Raw genomic sequence first — 19,700 nt, 5'->3', positions numbered from 1 at the left:
ATTTTAAGCGTTTATAGTTTACTGAATTTTCAGTTTTTAATAAGCACATTTAAAGCTGTAAAGGAAGGCAAATAAAACTGCAGATGTTGGAAACCAAAACAAAAATGCTGGAAACTGAGTTTGTGGAAAGAGAAACCAATTAATATTCAAAGTTGATAACCCTTTCTCGGAACAATTTTAAGGAAGAGTTATTGACCCAAAGTGTTAACTGGTATCTCTTCACGCTGATGCTGCTTGATGGTTGAGATCTTCCACCATTTATTTGTGATATAAAACAGTATATTTACAGAATTAAAAAAATATTATTCATAATGGCCACAAAATATTAAGTCTCTAAAACCTAAAATAATCGTAATATACAGAAAGTCACGTTAAATAGTTAATCGCAAAAAATCTTAGCTGGTTGGTCCCTCGGAGTGATTCATGATTGTTCAGCCAGCCATTCCTAACACTTTGTTCCTTTGTTATAGGGGAACAGCATCCAGTAAAGCCAGAGACCTTTTCCCCACAAAATGCAGGAAGGGTTAAAATACATGGGAACAAGGCTGTCCAGCCCAATCTGTTCACAAGTCATTCCAACTCCACTTGCATGCTCCACGTCATAGAGTCATTGAATTGTACAGCATGAAAACGGGTAATTGGACCCACACTAACTAATGGACACCTCTCCTATATTAACCCCCTTTCTCAGCACTTGGTCCATAGTCCTCTATGCCTAAACAACTAAAATGTTAATTGAGCCACTTCTTAAATGCTGTCTTGACCCTACTTTCCACATATAACTCTTCAGCTGCAATTCTCAAATGTTGCCACAATCTTTGTTTTAATCAAACTCTTAGAATCCCAACTCCTGTTATATTTCCCACCCTAGGATCCTTACTAGGATGCATGCCGTAGTGCAACAGCTTCATCTTAAAAATTCCCATCCTCATTTTCAATTCCAATACTTTCACCCTTCCAATGTTCCATAATTGGTACCCTCGCCTTCAAGTTTGTAAATTCACTCCCTAAACCACTCTACCTCCTTACCTCTCCCAGAGTACATTTATAACCTATCTCTTTGGCAAAGCTTTTGGTCTCTTGTTTTAGTGTCAATTGTTTGCGGAAACATATATCTGAAGAACCTTGAAACATTGACTAGATTCAGGTCACTTTATAAATGTAAGTACCTCTTCCAATGGAAACAGTCGGTTCTGTTTAATCTGATCATTTCAGTCATAATTTTAAACCAGTAAATAACCTCCTCTATTCCAACAAAAAAATTCTAATGTTGCCTTTTGTTTAGATACCAGTCATAACAGGAAATCTGTACTGTATTCTCTTCTATTGCCTCAAGATATCTAAAAGTTGTGCAGGTCAAAATTGCAAAATGTCTGCAGTTAATATAGATTCACTAGGTTAGTCCCTTTGGTAGAAATTCACTAGTGAATCAGAATCAAGCTTGTGAGAAGTCAAGATTCTATTTATCGTGCCTCATATGCATGTTCAGGTTTTTTTATGCACATCGCCACATCTTATTTTACCTAGATATTTGGAATTTGCAGTGTGGGAAACAAAGGATATTGCTCATTTTTCCAGTATTCTCAAACAGAAAGCAGAAATGGTTTTTGGTCTGGTCTCTATATTCATCATCCTTGGAAGAATATACTGCAATGCCAACATCTGATCACTATTCAGTGATGCTGCTTGAATATACACATGAACCCTTGATAACGTCAATAATATTTATCATTGAAACCCAACTACACTTGGCCAGAATTGTTTAAGTAAGTATCATGTGGCCACTGGGTATGAAAAGACAACATGGATTTAGAGACGAGAAGAAAAAGGACAAATTAGGCTGAAAATGTCTGCATATCAACCAAGAATGGACTTATTTTGCGCTGACATTTATATGATTTCGGAGTCCTTCTCTTCTAATTACTACATGTCCTCAATACTAATCTTTTTTCACTAACGTGCTGCTCAATTCAAAGAAAATCTTTTAATTTCCTTTTTCAACAAAAACCACGGACCCTTGGGAAATGGCAGAAAAATAAAAACAGACAATTCATTTCGACTTTTCTTTAAAAGAAGGTTTGGCATTAATGCTTGTCTGCTGTTCCTCAACAGATATTTCAATATCCACTCGATATTTTTCTCAAAAATAAACTCAGGTAAGTTACAAATACAGACGGAGTCCAGGGACTGTGGATTGCTTCTCAGAAGCTTCGAAGGGGTTTGGCTTCTATATGCTCCACAAGGTAATGAGGGAATAGTAGAATCAAGCCTGCCAGGAATCCCGCAATCAATATACACAGCAGACAATAGCGGCCAATGAAGAAATTGTCGAAAATCTGAAAGATAAAGAAAAGAGGAATGGATCCAACTTTCAATACATTCTCCCTCCAAGGGAGAAAGCAAGCAAGTTGCAAATATATTTAAAGCAAACAGCTTAGTAAGCAACAAGCAGATATTCTTAGCAACTTGTTTTCCTCTCTTTATGGGAAAACCTCAGCTGCAACCAAGTGCATCCCTTTATCAAGATCTCATAGATTATCAACTGAGCTGGTGAACAAAATCAAAAATGGCCATCTGAATATTACATCGAATAATGCTCATCTGAATCAGACAAAGCAGAAATTCTGCGATAATACTTCGTCAAATATAAACCTTCCCAGAGGTCCTGAGGTGCTCAAATTAAAAGGCCAAGGTTTTGATTACCAATGCGTGCTGAATTAGCATACGACTCAGGTTGATGGAAGCATCAGTGAAAATGGACTCAGTAGTCTAAACTATGAATGAGAAACAAACAGAGCTCCCAGTCTTGAGTGCTGTCTACAAATATCCAACATTGCAGAGAAAGGATAGTGCCAGCGGTAATTTTACCCTAGGAAGAAATTACACCGTAAGGAGTACAAAGATAGGTTGTTTAATTCTACGCAGCCGATAGTAAAATGAATGGAATCTTGAATGTAAATTTTCTTCACGATGTAACAAATTTATGGACTGACTCCAAGCAAGCTTTATACAGTTGTTTTGTTATTTCCCTCCCCATTGAGTAGAGAAGGGGAATTATTCATGTTTGGTTGTATCTGAAGTAATCTTTTAATAACAGAAACTGATAAAAGCAAATTTAAAAGGCATATAAGTACAAAATTTGTCTGCAGAGCTTATTCCATTTTGGTGTTAGGGTGCTGATTTGTTTCCAATAAAATATGTAATACATACAGATATTTACAGCATGTCATCACATTGGAAAGGGTGTTACCTAGTTAATAATGTCTGCTGTACATAAGCAGACTAGGCAAATAATGTACCGGTGTGCAATGTTGATTTGATTAATGCAAGAAAGTTCTGTACGGGAAACTGCAGCTCTCTGTAATAACCAGTTAAGGGTCCTTTAGGTGGCATTTGCGAGGAGTGCCTCATGACAGGACAAATAAGGAAGACAACAAGCAGTCGTAGACACAAAGTGCTGAAGTAACTCAGCGGGTCAGGCAGCATGTCTGTAGAAAAAGGATGGGTAACGTTTTGGGTTGGGACACTTCAGACAGTCTGACGGGTCCCAACCCGATATGTAACTCATCCTTTTTCTCCAGAAATGCTGCCGGACACGTTGTTACCCCAGCACTTTGTGCCATCTTTGGTATAAACCAACATTCCTATCTACATGCAAGACAAGAAGCAGATATCTTAGCAACATCTTTTCCTCTCCTTATGAGACAATCCCAGCTGCAGCTAAATACCTGCCTTTAACAAGATGTCATAGATTAGGAACAATGATGATGATGAGCAGATGGACTCTCATTGGGAGGTCATATCCATTCAATATCTTCAAGAACAAATTCTCCTGAACTGGAGAATGGATTTGTGTCAGACAAAAGGAACTGCAGATGTTGGAATCTTAAGCAAAAAACACAAAATGTTGGATTAACACGGTGGATTAGGCAGCACCTCTTGAAAACATGGATCGGTGATTTGGTCGGGACCCTTCAAATTTTCTTCAGGTGGTTATGCTTCAGTAAGGTCAATTCAGTGGGAACTGCCGCAACTTTGATTACAATGTGTGCATAGGTTGTGGCATCCAAGAAATTCTACATCCCAGGTACAAGCTGAAGATCTGGCAGTCTGCAGTATGCTCTTCCTTGGAGACACAAGAGTCTGAAAATGCTGGAAACTGGAGCAAACAATAAATTGCTGGGAGAACTCAGCAAGTAGGCGGTAGCTGTAGAGGAAATGGAAAAATGGCGTTTCGGGTCAGGACCCCTCTTCAGGCTAATTATACTGTTACTTAATGTATAAGGAGTAGGGGGGAGGGTGGCAGAACGATGGATGGAAGCTACAGACGTGTTCCAAGGTAATTAAACAGACATCATTCACTTGCTAAAAACCTGCAGATGGAATGAGGAGACAGCTCTGTGACAATTGGTGACTTCCCTATAATATAGGAAGCTATGAACCTCACTGGATATTAGCACAGTTGCATTACAAATGGAAGATATATCACTCCTTCCATGATATCTTGTATTCACTCCAGGCTGCCTCTGCCTCTGCCACAGAACTACCCCAAATAATCAAACTCTCGGTGAAGCTCTGTAAAACACGGATCACATTCAGGAGAACTTGCTCGCAAGGCAAAGATCAATGACAAAATTTCAACTATCTCCAGTGCCCTCGCATATTTGGAGAATGGAAAATTCTATTTGAAGACTAATGGGCCTGTCCCACTTACGCAACTTTTTCGGCGACTGCCGGCACCCGTCATAGGTCGGTGCAGATCGCCGAAAATTTTCAACATGTTGAAAATTCAATGGCGACCAGAAAGACGCTACGACTCTTTGGGTGACTAAGGAGACTGCTCACGACCATACAGGCAACACCCTGGCGACATGTCGCGGGGTGAAGCCTGTATGGTCGTGAATGGTCGGCAAAAGAGTCTACCTTGTTATGGTTGCCGCTGAATTTTCAACATGTTGAAAATTTTCGGCGACCTGCAACGACCTATGACGGGTGCCGGCAGTCGCCGAGAAAGTCGCGTAAGTGGGACAGGCCCATAAAGCTGACTGACTACTGAACAATAGTAAATGTTGATGGAAATTTAAGAAACAAAATCAAATTTATAAACAAAAGCACACATGGTACCATACAAATCATATCTCAGTTGTCACATTGCCCAGTATTTGCAACTTAAAACAACAGTATCTTCATAAACTCACTGAAATTGATGAATGTATCGGTATGATCTTAATGCTACTTCTGAATGTGGACAGTGAGGATTCAAACCCCAACTATTTGCTCATAGCTTTAGGCTTTCTTCTTTTGGGTAATATGTAGAAGGAACATACTCACATTTACAAACATGGATAGACTCTCATATATTGGAATCTGCTAGAACAGGTATCCTAACAGTTTACTTTATTACTGTCACATGTACCAAGGTAGAGTGAAAATCTTTTTGTTGTGTGCTATCCAGTCAATAAAAAGATAAATAATTACAATCAAACTGTCTACAGTGTATGGATACGGGATAAAGGGTATAATGTTTAATGCAAGATAAATCCAATAAAGTCCGATTAAAGATGGTTTGAAGGTGTCCAATGAGATAGATGGGAGGTCAGGATTGTTCTCTAGCTGGTGAGAGGACAGTTGCCTGATAACAGCTGGGAAGAAACTGTCCCTGAATCTGGAGGTATGCGTCTTCAAACTACTGTACCTCTCGACTGATGTAAGAGGGGAGAAGAGGAAGTGACCAAGGATAGACTGGTCCTTGATCCCGAGGCAGCGTGGTGTAAATGCAGTCAATGGAAGGGGGGCTAGTTTGCATGATGGTCTGGGCTACATCCACAACTCTCTGCAATTCCTTGTGGCCTTGGTTGGAGCTGTTCCCAAACCATGATGTGATGCATCAGGATAAAATCCTTTCGACGGGGCATCTGTTCAATAGAACCATAGCTGCATGGTTTCATTGTAGGAAACAATGCTGGACACCTAAAGATTCAGCTGCGAGAAAGAGAGAGCAAGAAGAATGCAGACAATACACCAATGTGTACTAGATAACAAGCAACACAGTGGTGCAATAAGCATTGGTGCTACCCTACACCTCCAGCAAACTGGTTTCAATCTTCACCTCTGGTACAATCTGTGTAGAGTTTGCACTTCTCACTGTAATTGTATCCATTTCCCCATATGCTCTTGTTTCCTCCCACATCACAAATTTATGCTAGTTGGTAGGTAAGTTGGCCACAGTAAATTGCCTCTAGTGTGTGGGCGTGTGGCAGAATCTATGAGGGAGTTGATATGGCTGTTGGGAAAGAAATTACTCGATGGGACAATTTGACTTCCTTCTCTGTCATGAGAAAATATGGAAAAACATAATTGAATATAGAGTGCTACCAACAGCTGGAACAGATGGATAGTTGAGACCAGGAGGCTGCCCTTTATAAAAAAAAATTAAAAAAAGGAACATAGATTCATAGAGTAGTACTGCACAAAAACAGGCCTATCGTCCCAAAATACCCATGCCGATCAAGTTGCCCCATTTATACTGGTCTCACCTGCCTGCTTTTGGCCCATATCCCTCTAAACCTTTCCTGACCATGTATGTGTCCAAATGTATTTTAAGTATTGTTATAGTATCTGCCTCAACTACCTTCTCCTCAGATTCCAATTAAATCTTTCACCTCTCACCTTAAACCTATGCTCTATGCTTCTCGATTCCCCTACTCTGGATCTACTCAATCTATTCCTCTCATGATCTTATATATCTCTATAAGATCACCCCTCATCCTCTTGTGTTCCAAGGAATAAAGTCCTATCCTGCCCATCCTCTCCCTATAGCTCAGGCCCTCAAGTCCTGCAAACATCCTCGTAAATCTTAAATCCTGGCAACATCCTCGTAAATCTACTCAGCACTCTTTCCAGCTTAACAATGTCTTGCCTATAGCAGGGTGACCAAAGCTGAACATGATACTCTAAATTTAGCTTCATCAACATTTTGAATAATGAAAGGAATCTAGATTTCAGAATAATGAGAAACAAATGAGTGGATGAGCTTCAGATATTCAGAAATAGCATGACAAAATAGCAAATTTTCTCTACAGATGTCAATAATTTTTTTTACGCAACTTTTCACAAATCCTAAAAACCTAAATGAAATTTAACAAGAAATCATCAATGTCCAGATACCTGTGCTATTCTAATCATCTACCGTTTATGAGTGACAAGTACAGATTCCTATAACCATTTACATGCGCTCGCCGTAGAAAATTAGTGCCATGCTTGCAATCCTGTTTTAAAGAATGCTTTATCTCAAATATCTAAATAATGTTAACATGCAAATCTGCAACTTCATGTGCGGTCTAAAATATTAATCAGGTTTGAGAGGAAAACAGCCAAAAAGAGACAGAAACAGAATGCTAACGAATGGTAATCATTGCCCCCCCAGGAGTGTTTGGCTGTGTACTCTATTCCAGCAATACAAGGAGCTTGATTCACTACAAAGATGTTGAGGAAGAATAAATTCCACCTCAGCGGCAGAACAAAATCTCCTGTGGACTAGCAAGGGTGCTCGTTTAACACACCTCATTCTTTAATGAGCCAATTAGTGGGGCCTGGTACTGTGAGCCGTACACAGAGCTTGGGCCATGTAATATTAATAGTTCATTGGTTCGTGAGCAGAGGTCCTGCCCTGTGCCCTGCTAATTGGTATCCTGGTAGTTATTATTTGATCATAGGTGGAAGTTAGCCGACGCTCACTGCAACACAGTTCCGTTTTAATGTCAGGTTTGTAAAATTTCACATCTAATCAGCTGGGGGTAGTGTTACAGTCATCTAGTGAACTATACAAGCCCAGCTAAATTATTTTCAAATTAGGGAACTATCATTTTTAAGATCTTGTGTATTTTTCTATGACATCCTGTTCTTAACTTGTTATTAATCAATGGACACCAATACCAAACAGAAACAATCTATAAGCAAGGCAAACGTGCACATTTCCATCTATGCAGCTGCAGCTAGCCCAGATGCAGTATATCTCTTTATATTGCCTCCCTGAAATCAGCACCTATAACATGTCAGAAGGTGGGTTTTTGAACCTCCTCTGAGGAAGCAAACAGCTGGAACTCTCAGTGAATGGAGACCACTGGAAGTACTGACTATAAAAATGGCTATAAAAGTTCATGTCACAATCACCTTTTGAAATGTTTTATTTTTCAATTAATACCATTGGTATTAATTGCAATACCAAAATGCAACTCTGATCCCAAAGCAATACCAGCCAAAAAAATTAATTTAAGCAGAGTGCTTAAAATAGAGGTGGCATGGTGGCGCAGTGACTAGAGATGCTACCTTACAGCGCCAGAGACCATGGTTCAATCCTGATTACGGATGCTGTCTGTACGGATTTTTTATGTTCTCCCTGTGACCGCGTGGGTTTGCTCAAGGTGCTCTGGTTTTCTCCCACACTCCAAAGCCGTGCAGGTTTGTAGGTTAATTGGCTTTGGTAAAATTGTACAAAATTGTCCCCAATGTGTAGGATAGTGCATGTGTACAGAGATCGCTGGTTGGTGCAGGGATTCGGTGGGCCGAAGGGCGTTTTTCCACACTTTATCACTAAACTGAGCTTAACTAAAATATTTTCCTGAGAATGTTGCATGGATTGGAGAACTTTAGTTGTAGGTAAAGATTATAGTCTGGGCTGGCTTTTACTGGAGCGATAGAGCCGAAGGGGTTATCTGATAAAAAGTATTTCAGATTATGAGAGACATAGACAGGTAGATAGCTACAATCTCATCATATGGTAGGGTATCAAAAACTAGAGGGCATAGTTTTAAGGTGAGAAGTAGAAGGTTTAAAGGTGATCTGAGGAGCAAAATTATCATTTACGCCGGAGAACCAGAGGTGGTGAAGGAGTCAGAAACAATCACTATGTTTAAGAGACATTTAGACATGTAGTTAAATAGGCAAGGCATAGAAGGATACAAACCTAATGCATAAAATGGTATTAGTGTGGATGTGGTGGGCTGAGCATTTTTGTGCAGTACAACTCTATGACTGAAATAATTCTGCTAAAAAGTGCTAGAGACCATTAGCACTCGAATCTCTCAAAGGCAGCTAGCTTGGTTTGGAACTCATGCATTGCATTACAGAAACATGATTACCAAGATTTGTTTTAGCACAACCACACCATTAGTCACAATCTGCAATTTTTTTTATACATCTGGAAAAGCGCTCACAAACACTATGTTAATTCCACTGTCATCAACTTGAACAACTCCAGTGTTTCATAACATGGCCTACAATTGAGTATTTCCAAGTTCTCTTGTCTGGATTTCCTCTCAAAGAAATTCTATATCTGTTGTACGATTGGCTTTCAGTCCTCAGACTATATTAGCTCAAATATTCCTCCAGGCTCTGTCACGTTGTTCCTTTTCAACACCAATGAGCTCTACTCATTATGCAACCTAATCTTATGCTTCTGATTCGACTCGAGGTTCATCGGCTTCTTTCAAACCACATACCCTCAGGCAACCATCCTCATTCCTCTGCAGTGCAATTAAATTAACATTTAATTTTGGAATTCCAGCAAATTAATGAGTTAATAAAATTGTTGATTCTTTTATTTCTTTACAAACCGTTTGTTCAGCTTACTCATATCAATACATCTTGACTCTTTATATACATTGTTGAAAATGATCTCTACTCTGACCTCAGATAAAATTCTACACTTGATCTTATTCCTTGCTAACTTCATATATTCTCCTCAATGGTCATTAATTATTTATAGTCATGTTTTAAAATTGAGATTCTGCAATGAGATTCCAACACTGTCAGACTTATCACAGTATTTCATTGTATTTCATCATCTTTTTTCTTGTTCACTCACTGACTTAAAAAAAAACTATCTTCATTAAATATGTTTTTTACAATCATAAGACAAATTTGTTTCCTTAGCTGACAATTATATCAAACTAGAAGAGGGAGGTGCTACCATGGGAATAGTAACACTTTGTGGAGATGCAAACATTTGAAAAGAAAAAGGGTTGGGGAGAAGGCAGGAGGATGGGGTTGAGAGGGAAAGGTAGATCAGCCATGATTGAATGGCGGAGTAGACCTGATGGGCCGAATGGCCTAATTCTGACCTTCTGCTCCACGGGAGGTTTCTGTCCTCCTTGTGACACCTGCGTTATTGTGTGACATGCTTCTCATCTAACATGTGAATCCCACCTCATCCTGATTGCACCTTCACAAAACTACCCCCCCCCCCCCCCCTCACCAACTTCCTACTTTGTTAATGCTTCTACAATCATTGCCCCTCTAAACATTACTTGTAAACTTAACTTTACGTTCTCTGTGCCTTTCTTCCTCTTTTCTGTGCTACACTCGTTTAGGAACTTTGTATTTATTCTCACTTTTTCCCTTCCTATGATTTATTAACAAAAACTGTGTGACATCACCTAAACTAAACTTCTTATTTTACCTTTGCTCTATTTGTCCATTTTTCTTTTCCTGCAGCATAAGCATGGTCCAATTTTCGCAATTTTAGAAACTGAAAATCATTCGAGAAAAATTTAATGATAATACAATTTAGATCCTAATACGAGGATCTAGTATGCTGACATAATTTATAAATCAAAGATCAGAGGTCACATCAATTCAGGTGACCTCAATAAGTGAGCCTTGATTCTTTGACCAGAGGATGACATGAGAGCCCAAAATCATTCTCTGTAATTAAATGGATTGAGCGAACTTGTGATATAGTGAAGGGAATTTATTTTACTGCTGGGGTTTATTGTGTTTTTACTTTAAACCTTTGATTTATTCTTCTGGGAGTTTTCCTGGATTTATGCTGTAGGTACAGTACTTCATCTCACACTGAAATCAATATGTAGTGCACTGCATATGTGAAAAATGAGGTTGCCCGAGGCTTGATAAAGTTCTGTTGCTTGCACACAGTTCATTGTTTTTAATAAAAGCTCAGAGGCAGGTTATAAAACTACAGACACAAACACTGTTCTTACCACTTCTTCTGTCACTGGTTCAGGTGTTTCCTTAGCTCGAGGAAAAAAGATGAGGATCATGGTGATTATCAATGCCAGGAGGAAAACCAATACCATCGAAAGCCAGCTGCATACAATAACACATCGATTCCTTATTACAGAACAGACAATATTGCAGAAGCCATTTTATTTCAGAGGTTTCTCAACTACCTGGCAATGCAAGGTACTCGGAGACCAAAATTATTGAGTGGAAATCAAATTTACTTCAAACAAATTTAAACTTGCACTTGTGCACTGATTCTTGCTAATTAATACATTTCTAGAATCTTGAATACATGATCGCTGCTCATTTGTACAATATATACAATCTTACTTTAATATTTTGTGCAATTATTGCTCTATTTGTAATGCAAAATTGTGCCTGTGGATTAGTATGCTCTCGTGTGTGCATGCAATATAGCTAGAGAGATCATTGCAAGCAATTTACTTCTTGAATATTGAACAGTGGCAAATGTGTGAAACAAAATGCAAGCACTTAACAAGTATTCTGAGAGTATATTAAGGAGCTTTTCTAAAAAAAATAATACAAACAGCCAGAACAGTGTTGAGTAGCCATGTTTTCCGCTAGTTAGCAATATTTAGTGACCTGACCCATTGTCACCCATGCTCCATCCGTAATCTGTGGCCTGACCTATTCTCTTGGGCTCACTATGCTCCTTGTTCTGTAACGTGACCTACTTACTCCCACTCTCCATGCTCCTTGCTTCGTGACTAGAACCATTCACTATTGCTCGTCGAGTGTAACTTATGCAACATTCAACATCATTACACAAAAGACAAATGAAAAAGAGAGATCGGATTGAAGGAAGAAAGAATGTTTGTTTTGCCTTGTGCCTCAAAAAAAGTTTAAAATAGCTTAAAAATAGATTCATGATGAATAATCATTGGCCATTTAGAATGAATCTGATTTGGTGCAAAATGTTGAACTTGGTTCATGCTCTCAGCCTTGGACAAATCAGCTATTTCGGACAGGTGTCTCAATAACCTAATAAAAACGGTTAGCCTAATGGGCCTGTCCCACTTTAGCCGACTTTTAGGCGACTATGTAGTCGCCACATGTTCGCGGGTGGTTGCCCGGGAGTCGTCTTCATGGTATTGAGGAGTTCCCGCATTCTGGGAACTAGTCACGGCCTTATTATGGTCGCCGTGAATTTTTCAACATGTTGAAAATGTTGAAAAACATGTTGAAAAATTAGCGGCGACTAGAAATGATGCCGCCATGGAGAGTGGCGAGAATTCTCGAACCGTAGGTGGGTCGCTAGGAGGTCGTAGAGTCTCGAAGGTTCTCGTAGGTGGTAGCCGGTGCTGACCGTGAATTTCATTGGTTCATTCAGCACGATGATTGGAGGAGGGAGGTGTGGTTCAGAGGCGGAAGTAGAGGGGTGGGACTGAGGATAGAGCTTGGTGATTGGAGGAGGGAGGCGTCCTGGTGGGGCAAAGGTCAGAGCGGAGCTTGAATTGCATGCTCGGGTCAAGCTAAAACACTCTCGGCAGCCCTGGACACAGACCTGCGCCTCATCGGCAGCCAGGATCGAGCCCGGATCTCCGGCGCTGCAATCGCTGCCGCACCGCCACTGGACCATTCCCATCCCCACCCGTGCCCCCCCGCTCCCCACGCCCGGAGGTGGCCAGAGACGTCGGTAGTCAGGCGGGAATGGTGCCACCAGCCCCAAAGCCAGCGCAGAGAAGAAGCGCTAAACCCAACTCAACTCTGCCTGTCAACTCTACCTGCCAACGACGGCCCAGGTTTACAACCAGCACGGAGAAGCAGCCCTAGCTCCATAGCTCCGGACTGGTGTCCCGTCAGTCCAGGCAGGGCTGTAGGTTAACCCGGCGAGACAAGCAGAGTTGAGCTGCATTTAGCGTTGCTTCTCCGCGCTGGATGTGGGAATTACGCGATTTTTTCGGCGACTGCTGGCACCCATCACTAATTACCGTCCATAGGGCCCACGGCTGAAGCCTCCGAAGCCTCGTGTGTGCCGTCAACAAATGGTGTGTCCCCTGTCCCCCCCCATGTTTTGATAGTGATTTCCGTGGGTGTGTGTGCGTGTGTGTGGGTGTGTCTGGGTCTGTGTGTGTGTTACTTTTGTCTGGAAGGTTTGAGCAGTAAATAGTGCCTTACCTGACCACGCCTCCTGATCGAGACAGCAGGTTACATATCAAAAAAGACAAAACCCAAATGACAGCAAGGATAAAAATCCCTGGTCCTACCCCCATCACGATACCAGCCATTGTGAAGATTGCTGCAAGCAAAATAAAAGAGCTTTAGCTCTAGAAAGAAATAAAAAATGTCAGTAGATAAATGTTTATAGTCCAGCCTCACCATAATTCTTAGTCCATCCTTTCAGTGGCTTCCTTAGATTTTCCACCCAATTATGTTTTTTAATTAAATGTTTTCTCTTTCCTCAAATTATTTTATGCAATGCACCGTTAACTAACACAGAGGTATCAAAGAATATTGAGAAGGCTATGAGTGGTGCATGAAATTAGCCAGATATGTCTCCTCATCTTTCAGAAGCTGTAAACTAGCAGTTCGCCTGAAGGAAAATATGTTTACAATGTTGACATCATCCTAACAGGAAGGAACTTAGTTACATAGATTTTAAGGAAAATATATCTTGATCCTAGCAACTTCGGACTGGTAGATTTTCCAAACTACTAGATATTACTCTTATTAATACATTAAGACATTTTTAATTCCTATTTTTAAATGTGGCACAGTGAAATAATATTTTTAACAGTGAATCAGATGTTTAAAGAGTGCTCAGTAAGGTCCCTGGGGAGTATTTAAGGCATGGATAGACAGATTCTTGATTAGTAGGGGTGTCAGGGGTTATGGGGAGAAAGCAGGAGAATTGGGTTGGGAGGGAGAGATAGATCAGCCATGATTGAATGGCGGAGTAGACTTGATGGGCCAAATGGCCTAATTCTGCTCCTATCACATATGATCTTATGAGTTTAAAGCTAAGGGAGAACATGGCCAAGGTGAGGCTAATAGGTATATGGGAATCAGGAATGTGGTATATTTAAAGGGAACATGGGAAACAAGGCGTTTAAAAGTGTGTTTAAAAGAGGCACAAGCATTTGGTCCTCATTGTCTTTAAAGGGAGCATTGAAACAGGACTCAGGGATGAGTTTAAAAGCAGTTGGCAAACAAAACTCGATGAGGCAGATGCTGAGCCATTGGGATTTCCAAACAGGACTGCTATTAATGGATTGTTACTGTATTTCTAAACTGAAAAGAACTTGATTACCCAGGTTTGCAAATGTACAAAGAATTAAATAGATACAAGAAATTGCAGATGGTTGAATCCGGAGCGGAAAAAAAAGTTGGTGGGAGGACTCAGCAGGTCAGGTAACATGGGTGGAGGAAAAGGGGTAATCATGTTTTGACTCAAAGGTATGAAGGGAAGATAGCCAGCATAAAGAGGTGCGAGGGAAGGGCACAGCAGGAGCTGGCAAGCAACAAATGTATCGAGGTGAGAAGTGGTTGATGGGCAGATGGCGCAAGGCAGGGTGGAGGTAGAGACAGAGACTGGGTGGTGATAAGGTGATAACCAAATTGATTTGTGTAAAAAAAAGAGTGGCTAATTTTAACCGGTTTATCTCGACATCATTTTCTACATTCCTCCATTGTCTGCCTATCTAAAAGCCTCTTAAATCCCACTACTGCACCTGCTCTGACACCTCTGACAGCACGTTCTGGCCCCGCAGATCTTTTTTAAACTTTACACCTCTCATCTTAAATCTATGCCCTCTAGTCTTTTGCCATGTCCACCTTGGGAAAAAGTTTTTGAATGTCTATTCACTCTATACCACTCATAATTTTATATACTTCTATCAAGTCTTCCCTTTAACTTTAAGCATTCCAAAGAAAACAATCCAAGTTTGCCCAACCTCTTTTTGTAGACACTGTGTTATCTGAATAATCTCAAGCCTATTTCGAAATTAATTAATTTTAATACTTTAGAAATTAATAATCTATATGAAAACACTAGTTACATTAATATGATTAAGAATGACCCCATAGCAGAAGGGTCCACGTGGCGGGGCTGGAAACGGGAAGTATCCTGAGCTAATTCTGCTACCACCATCATCTAATGCGACAAGTGATGGCTTCCACTGATTATCGCGGAAGCTTGCATCCTTTTCAGGATGGACGATGACAGCGAGGTCACCATTTGTAACAAGATGGACACGAAAGGAAGAAGAATACGAAGATGATTAAGAATCAAATGTTAAGTATAGAAACTTACAGCACAAAGCCATTAGACCCAATAAACTCACACAAACTGAATCATCGTGGGTCAATCGGGCGGGAGGGAAACTCTCATCGCCACCCCCGCATTGGGGGAAGGGGCCCAAGGTGTCTAGTTACTATTATATGTCCTTACATTTATTTTTTTAAGTTGGCAGGGATTGAGGGATTAAAAGGCTTCAAAATAATTGTTTGCAAACAATTGTGTCAAAGCGAGGAGGCAAATTAACTGTTTTTCATGGTAATATCAAAGTGAGTGTGAGGTATTTTGTAGTAATTTCCAAGTTTGCATCAGAAAACAATGCAAAAAGACTTGCGAGAACATGGGGAAGACCAGCATTTAGGCTTGTCAAACTGTCAAGACATTGTTTTTTTGTTTTATCTCTTTCTCAACCATCCAACCCCACCGTTTAATCTTTACATATCTCCATCCATCATTTTTCTGACATAATCATCTTCACCTTCAGCAAATTCTACTTAACCCCAATCATCTGGTTTCCTTGAAGATTCACAAGGAAGAACATTGCAATTTTGTTGTGTAAAATAACCTATTGTGAATAACCTGCTCCACAGACTTCCTTTAGGCATGAATAATAAGTAGCTGTCCTGCTATTGTCCAGTTACATCTCAAGAATTTCACTCCTAATTGCTCTCTCCATCCCTCATTGCGTCAGCGCGGAGCTGCTCAACTATTCCTGCCTTTTGCAACAATATTTGAATTATTTTCATTCTATTTAGTATTTATTGTTTTTTTAAATAATGGTTGCATCTGTACTGCTCCTTTTTCTTGCCCTTACTTAGATTAAAATTAATTAATTTTGATCCCTAACATTGCTCAGACTGCCTGAGGGCTTGACTCCTCAGTTACTACATGTCCAATGACTCACAACTGCACCTCTACTATTCTGATTTAAAGTATCTCCATCACCATTGCATTTGCAATGCTGATGTCAACTCTCACACCTTACTTATTTTTAAACTGTGCAGCCTTCACCCCACAACACGCGTTATTAGCTGAATTTCCTCTCGCTTCAACTTAATCTCACACCCCAACCCTAGTAACTTTCCCAATTTTCTTCCACCACTGAATACATTCCCTCCAACCCCCAAATCTGTCGATTTACAGAAAACCCCACAGGATATCAATAGACAATAGGTGCAGGAGTGGGCCATTTGGTCCTTCGAGCCAGCACCACCATTCAATGTGATCATGGCTGATCATCCCCAATCAGTACCCCGTTCCTGTCTTCTCCCCATATCCCTTGACCGCTATTTTTAAGAGCCTTACCTAGCTCTCTCTTGAAAGCATCCAGAGAACCTGCCTCCACAGCCCTCTGTGGCAGACTCACCACTCTCTGTGAGATGAAGCGTTTCCTCGTCTCCATTCTAAATGGCTTACTCCTTATTCTTAAACTGTGGCCCCTGGTTCTGGACTACCCCAACATCGGGAACATGTTTTGTACCTCTAGTATGTCCAAGCCTTTAACAATTTTATATGTTTCAATGAGATATCCTCTCATCCTTCTAAACTCCAGAGTGTACAAGCCCAGCTGCTACATTCTCTCAGCATATGACAGTCCCGCCATCCCGGGAATTAACCTTGTAAACCTACGCTGCACTCCCTCAATAGCAAGAATGTCCTTCCTCAAATTAGGGGACCAAAACTGCACACAATACTCCAGGTGTGATCTCACTAGGGCTCTGTACAACTACAGAAGGACCTCTTTGCTCCTATATTCGATTCCTCTTGTTATACAGGCCAACATGCCATTCGCTTTCTTCACTGCCTGCTGTACCTGCGTGCTTACTTTCATAGACTGCTGTACAAGGACCCCCAGATCCTGTTGTACTTCCCCTATTCACAACTTGACGCCATTTAGATAGTAATCTGCCTTCCTGATTTTGATACCAAAGTGGATAACCTCACATTTATCCACATTAAACTTCATCTGCCATGCATCTGCCCACTCCCCCAACCTGTCCAAGTCACCCTGCATTCACATGGCATCCTCCTCACAGTTCACACTGCCACCCAGCTTTGTGTCATCTGCAAATTTGCTAATGTTACTTTGAATCCTTTTGTATCCTTTTCCTATGTAACATCTGCAGATTTCATATTTCATGTCGATGACTCTCGATAGTGGAGCATTTGGCAGTCATTTCTTTATCTTCTTTAATACTAACAACAGCAGCATCATTCCACTCAAGAAATCTGAGATGTCCTGTCTCTTCAGTAAATGTGTTTTCCCCTATGATATTGTGGATGGATTCCTCACCCACGTCCCCTTGGTGTCTCCCAGTTCTGCTCTACCCCCACCCTCCCTCTCCAGAGAGAGAACAAGGATAGAGTTCCCTTGGTCATTTCACACTCTACCAGGCTCCACATCCAACATATTTTCACCACATCCCAACATTTCCACCACCTTCAACATGTCCCCACCACCCGTCTGATTTTCCCCATCCCTGCTACTTTCAGCTTTCCATTTCCTCTGCATATTCTTGGTTCACTCATCCCTTCTAATTCCACCCCCTCCCCAAGAACTTTCCTCTGCAACCGCTGGAGACATAACATAACACCTGACAACACCTACACCTCCTCCCTCACTTCCATCCAGACACCAACAGATATTCAAGGTGAGACAGGTTTCCATGCACCTCCTCAAACCTCATCTACTGCATTTGCTGCTCCTGGTACGACCCACTTTACATTGGCGAGACCAAGCGTAGGTAGATTGGCAACCATTCCATCAAACACCAGTGCTCTGTATGCTAAGGTCTGCTGATTGTTAACTATTTAAACTCCCATTTCCATTCCGAGCTTTCTGTCCTGTGTTTCCTCCTTGCCAAATTGAAGCTACTCTCAAATTGGAACAGTATTTCATATTCCGGCTACGTAGCTTACAACCTAATAACATGAACATTGAATTCTCCAATTACCCTGCACTCGCTATTGCCTGTGCCCTCCACCCACTCCCCTTCCCTCCTCCACAGTGCACACTAATTTCTCCCACTATTCCATGCCAACTACCCCCATTATCCCTCCCTCTGCTTTACATTTCACACCTTGTCTGTCTGAATCTGACACCTTTTTGAGGAAGGGTGCCAGTCCGAAAGGTCACCTATCCATTTTCTCCAGGGATGCTGCCTGACCCCACTGCAGCATTTTGTATCTATCCTTGGAGCCAGCATCAGCAGTTCCTTATTTCGGCCCTTTTGTCTCCTTTTCATTTCCAGCCTTTGCCCACCCGACTGCAAAGTAAACTCCATTGCCTGTGATAAAAAGGAACTGCAGATTCAGGTTAAAACAAAAGATAGACACAAAATGCTGGAGACACTCAGCGGGTTAGGCATCATCTCTGGAGAAAATGGATAGTCTGGACTGCTGAGTTACTTCAGCCTTTTGTCCCACCTCTCTTCCACCTTTCTCCCCCGACTACAATCAGTCCGAAGAAGCATCCCAACGCATAAAGACACATATCCATGCTGATATCCAAACATTGTAAATGGCTCGATTGTAATCAATCGTGTGCTGTCTGGATAGCACGAAACAAAAGATTCTTCGGTAGACGTGACAACAAACTAAGCCAACTAAACTAAATCCACGTCTGGGATGCTGCTTGGCCTGCTGAGTTAATCAAACATTCACCAGGTGTGCCAACATTCACCAGGTGGACATGCTGTGGTAAAGGGTGGCCGGGCCGGCCTGACACTGTGATACATGTGTAGGAAGGAACTGAAGATGCTGGTTTACACCGAACGTCACCCATTCCTTCTCTCTGGAGATGCTGCCGGTCCCGCTGAGCTACTCTGTGAAGGCCGGGCCGGGCCGTACCCCATCATCCCCAATACTTGTTATTCCTACAACTTCATGCACCGTCCATCGTGGTTGCTCACCTGATCCGCCGCCCCGGCACCTGAGCCCTAGCAACGCGCTGCCCGCGCCGCCAAGTAAACGCCGCTGCTATTGGCCAATGCAGCGCCACGACCAATCAGAGGCACCGTCGTTGGCAGGTTCGCAAACGCTTAGCGACGGTGGGTCTGGTAGCGCGAGGGGAATGTGTGTGAATGTATGAGGGGAGTGTGTGTGTGTGTACGAGGGGAGTGTGTGTGTACGAGGGGAGTGTGTGTGTAGGACGGGAGTCTGTGTGAAGGGAGCGTGTGTGTGGGGAGTGGCTGATCAATTTGATGGGAGCCTGACGGTGTGAGGCAAGTCTGAAGGCCATCTGAGGGGAGTCTGACCCTCCTTACCCTGCCTCCCTCATATCCCTCCCTCTGGCTTTACATTTCTCGCCTTCCTTACCTCTGACACACTTGAGGAAGTCTGAGGTAGGGTCCCAAACCGAAAAATCTCCTATCCATGTTCTCCAGGGATGCTGCCTGACCTGCTGAGTTGCTCCAGCATT

The 19,700-nt window shown here is 41.6% G+C and overlaps 1 protein-coding gene across 1 annotated transcript; it reads right to left on the bottom strand.

The window, feature by feature from the left end:
• Nucleotides 1-229: 229 nt before the first annotated feature.
• On the bottom strand, nt 230-19,311 carry tmem218 (transmembrane protein 218). The gene is made up of 4 exons (XM_055660842.1): nt 19,192-19,311; nt 13,162-13,282; nt 11,001-11,106; nt 230-2,336 (listed from the first exon to the last, which is right to left on the bottom strand). Exons 2-4 carry the CDS (start codon nt 13,269-13,271, stop codon nt 2,202-2,204), a joined length of 351 nt encoding a protein of 116 aa, XP_055516817.1. The 5' UTR covers nt 13,272-13,282; nt 19,192-19,311; the 3' UTR covers nt 230-2,201.
• Between the last annotated feature and the right edge of the window lie 389 nt (nt 19,312-19,700).

Source organism: Leucoraja erinacea, chromosome 32 (assembly GCF_028641065.1).
Source record: "Leucoraja erinacea ecotype New England chromosome 32, Leri_hhj_1, whole genome shotgun sequence".
NCBI classification, from domain to species: Eukaryota; Metazoa; Chordata; class Chondrichthyes; order Rajiformes; family Rajidae; genus Leucoraja; species Leucoraja erinaceus.
This window is presented reverse-complemented; position numbering and strand designations above follow the sequence as displayed.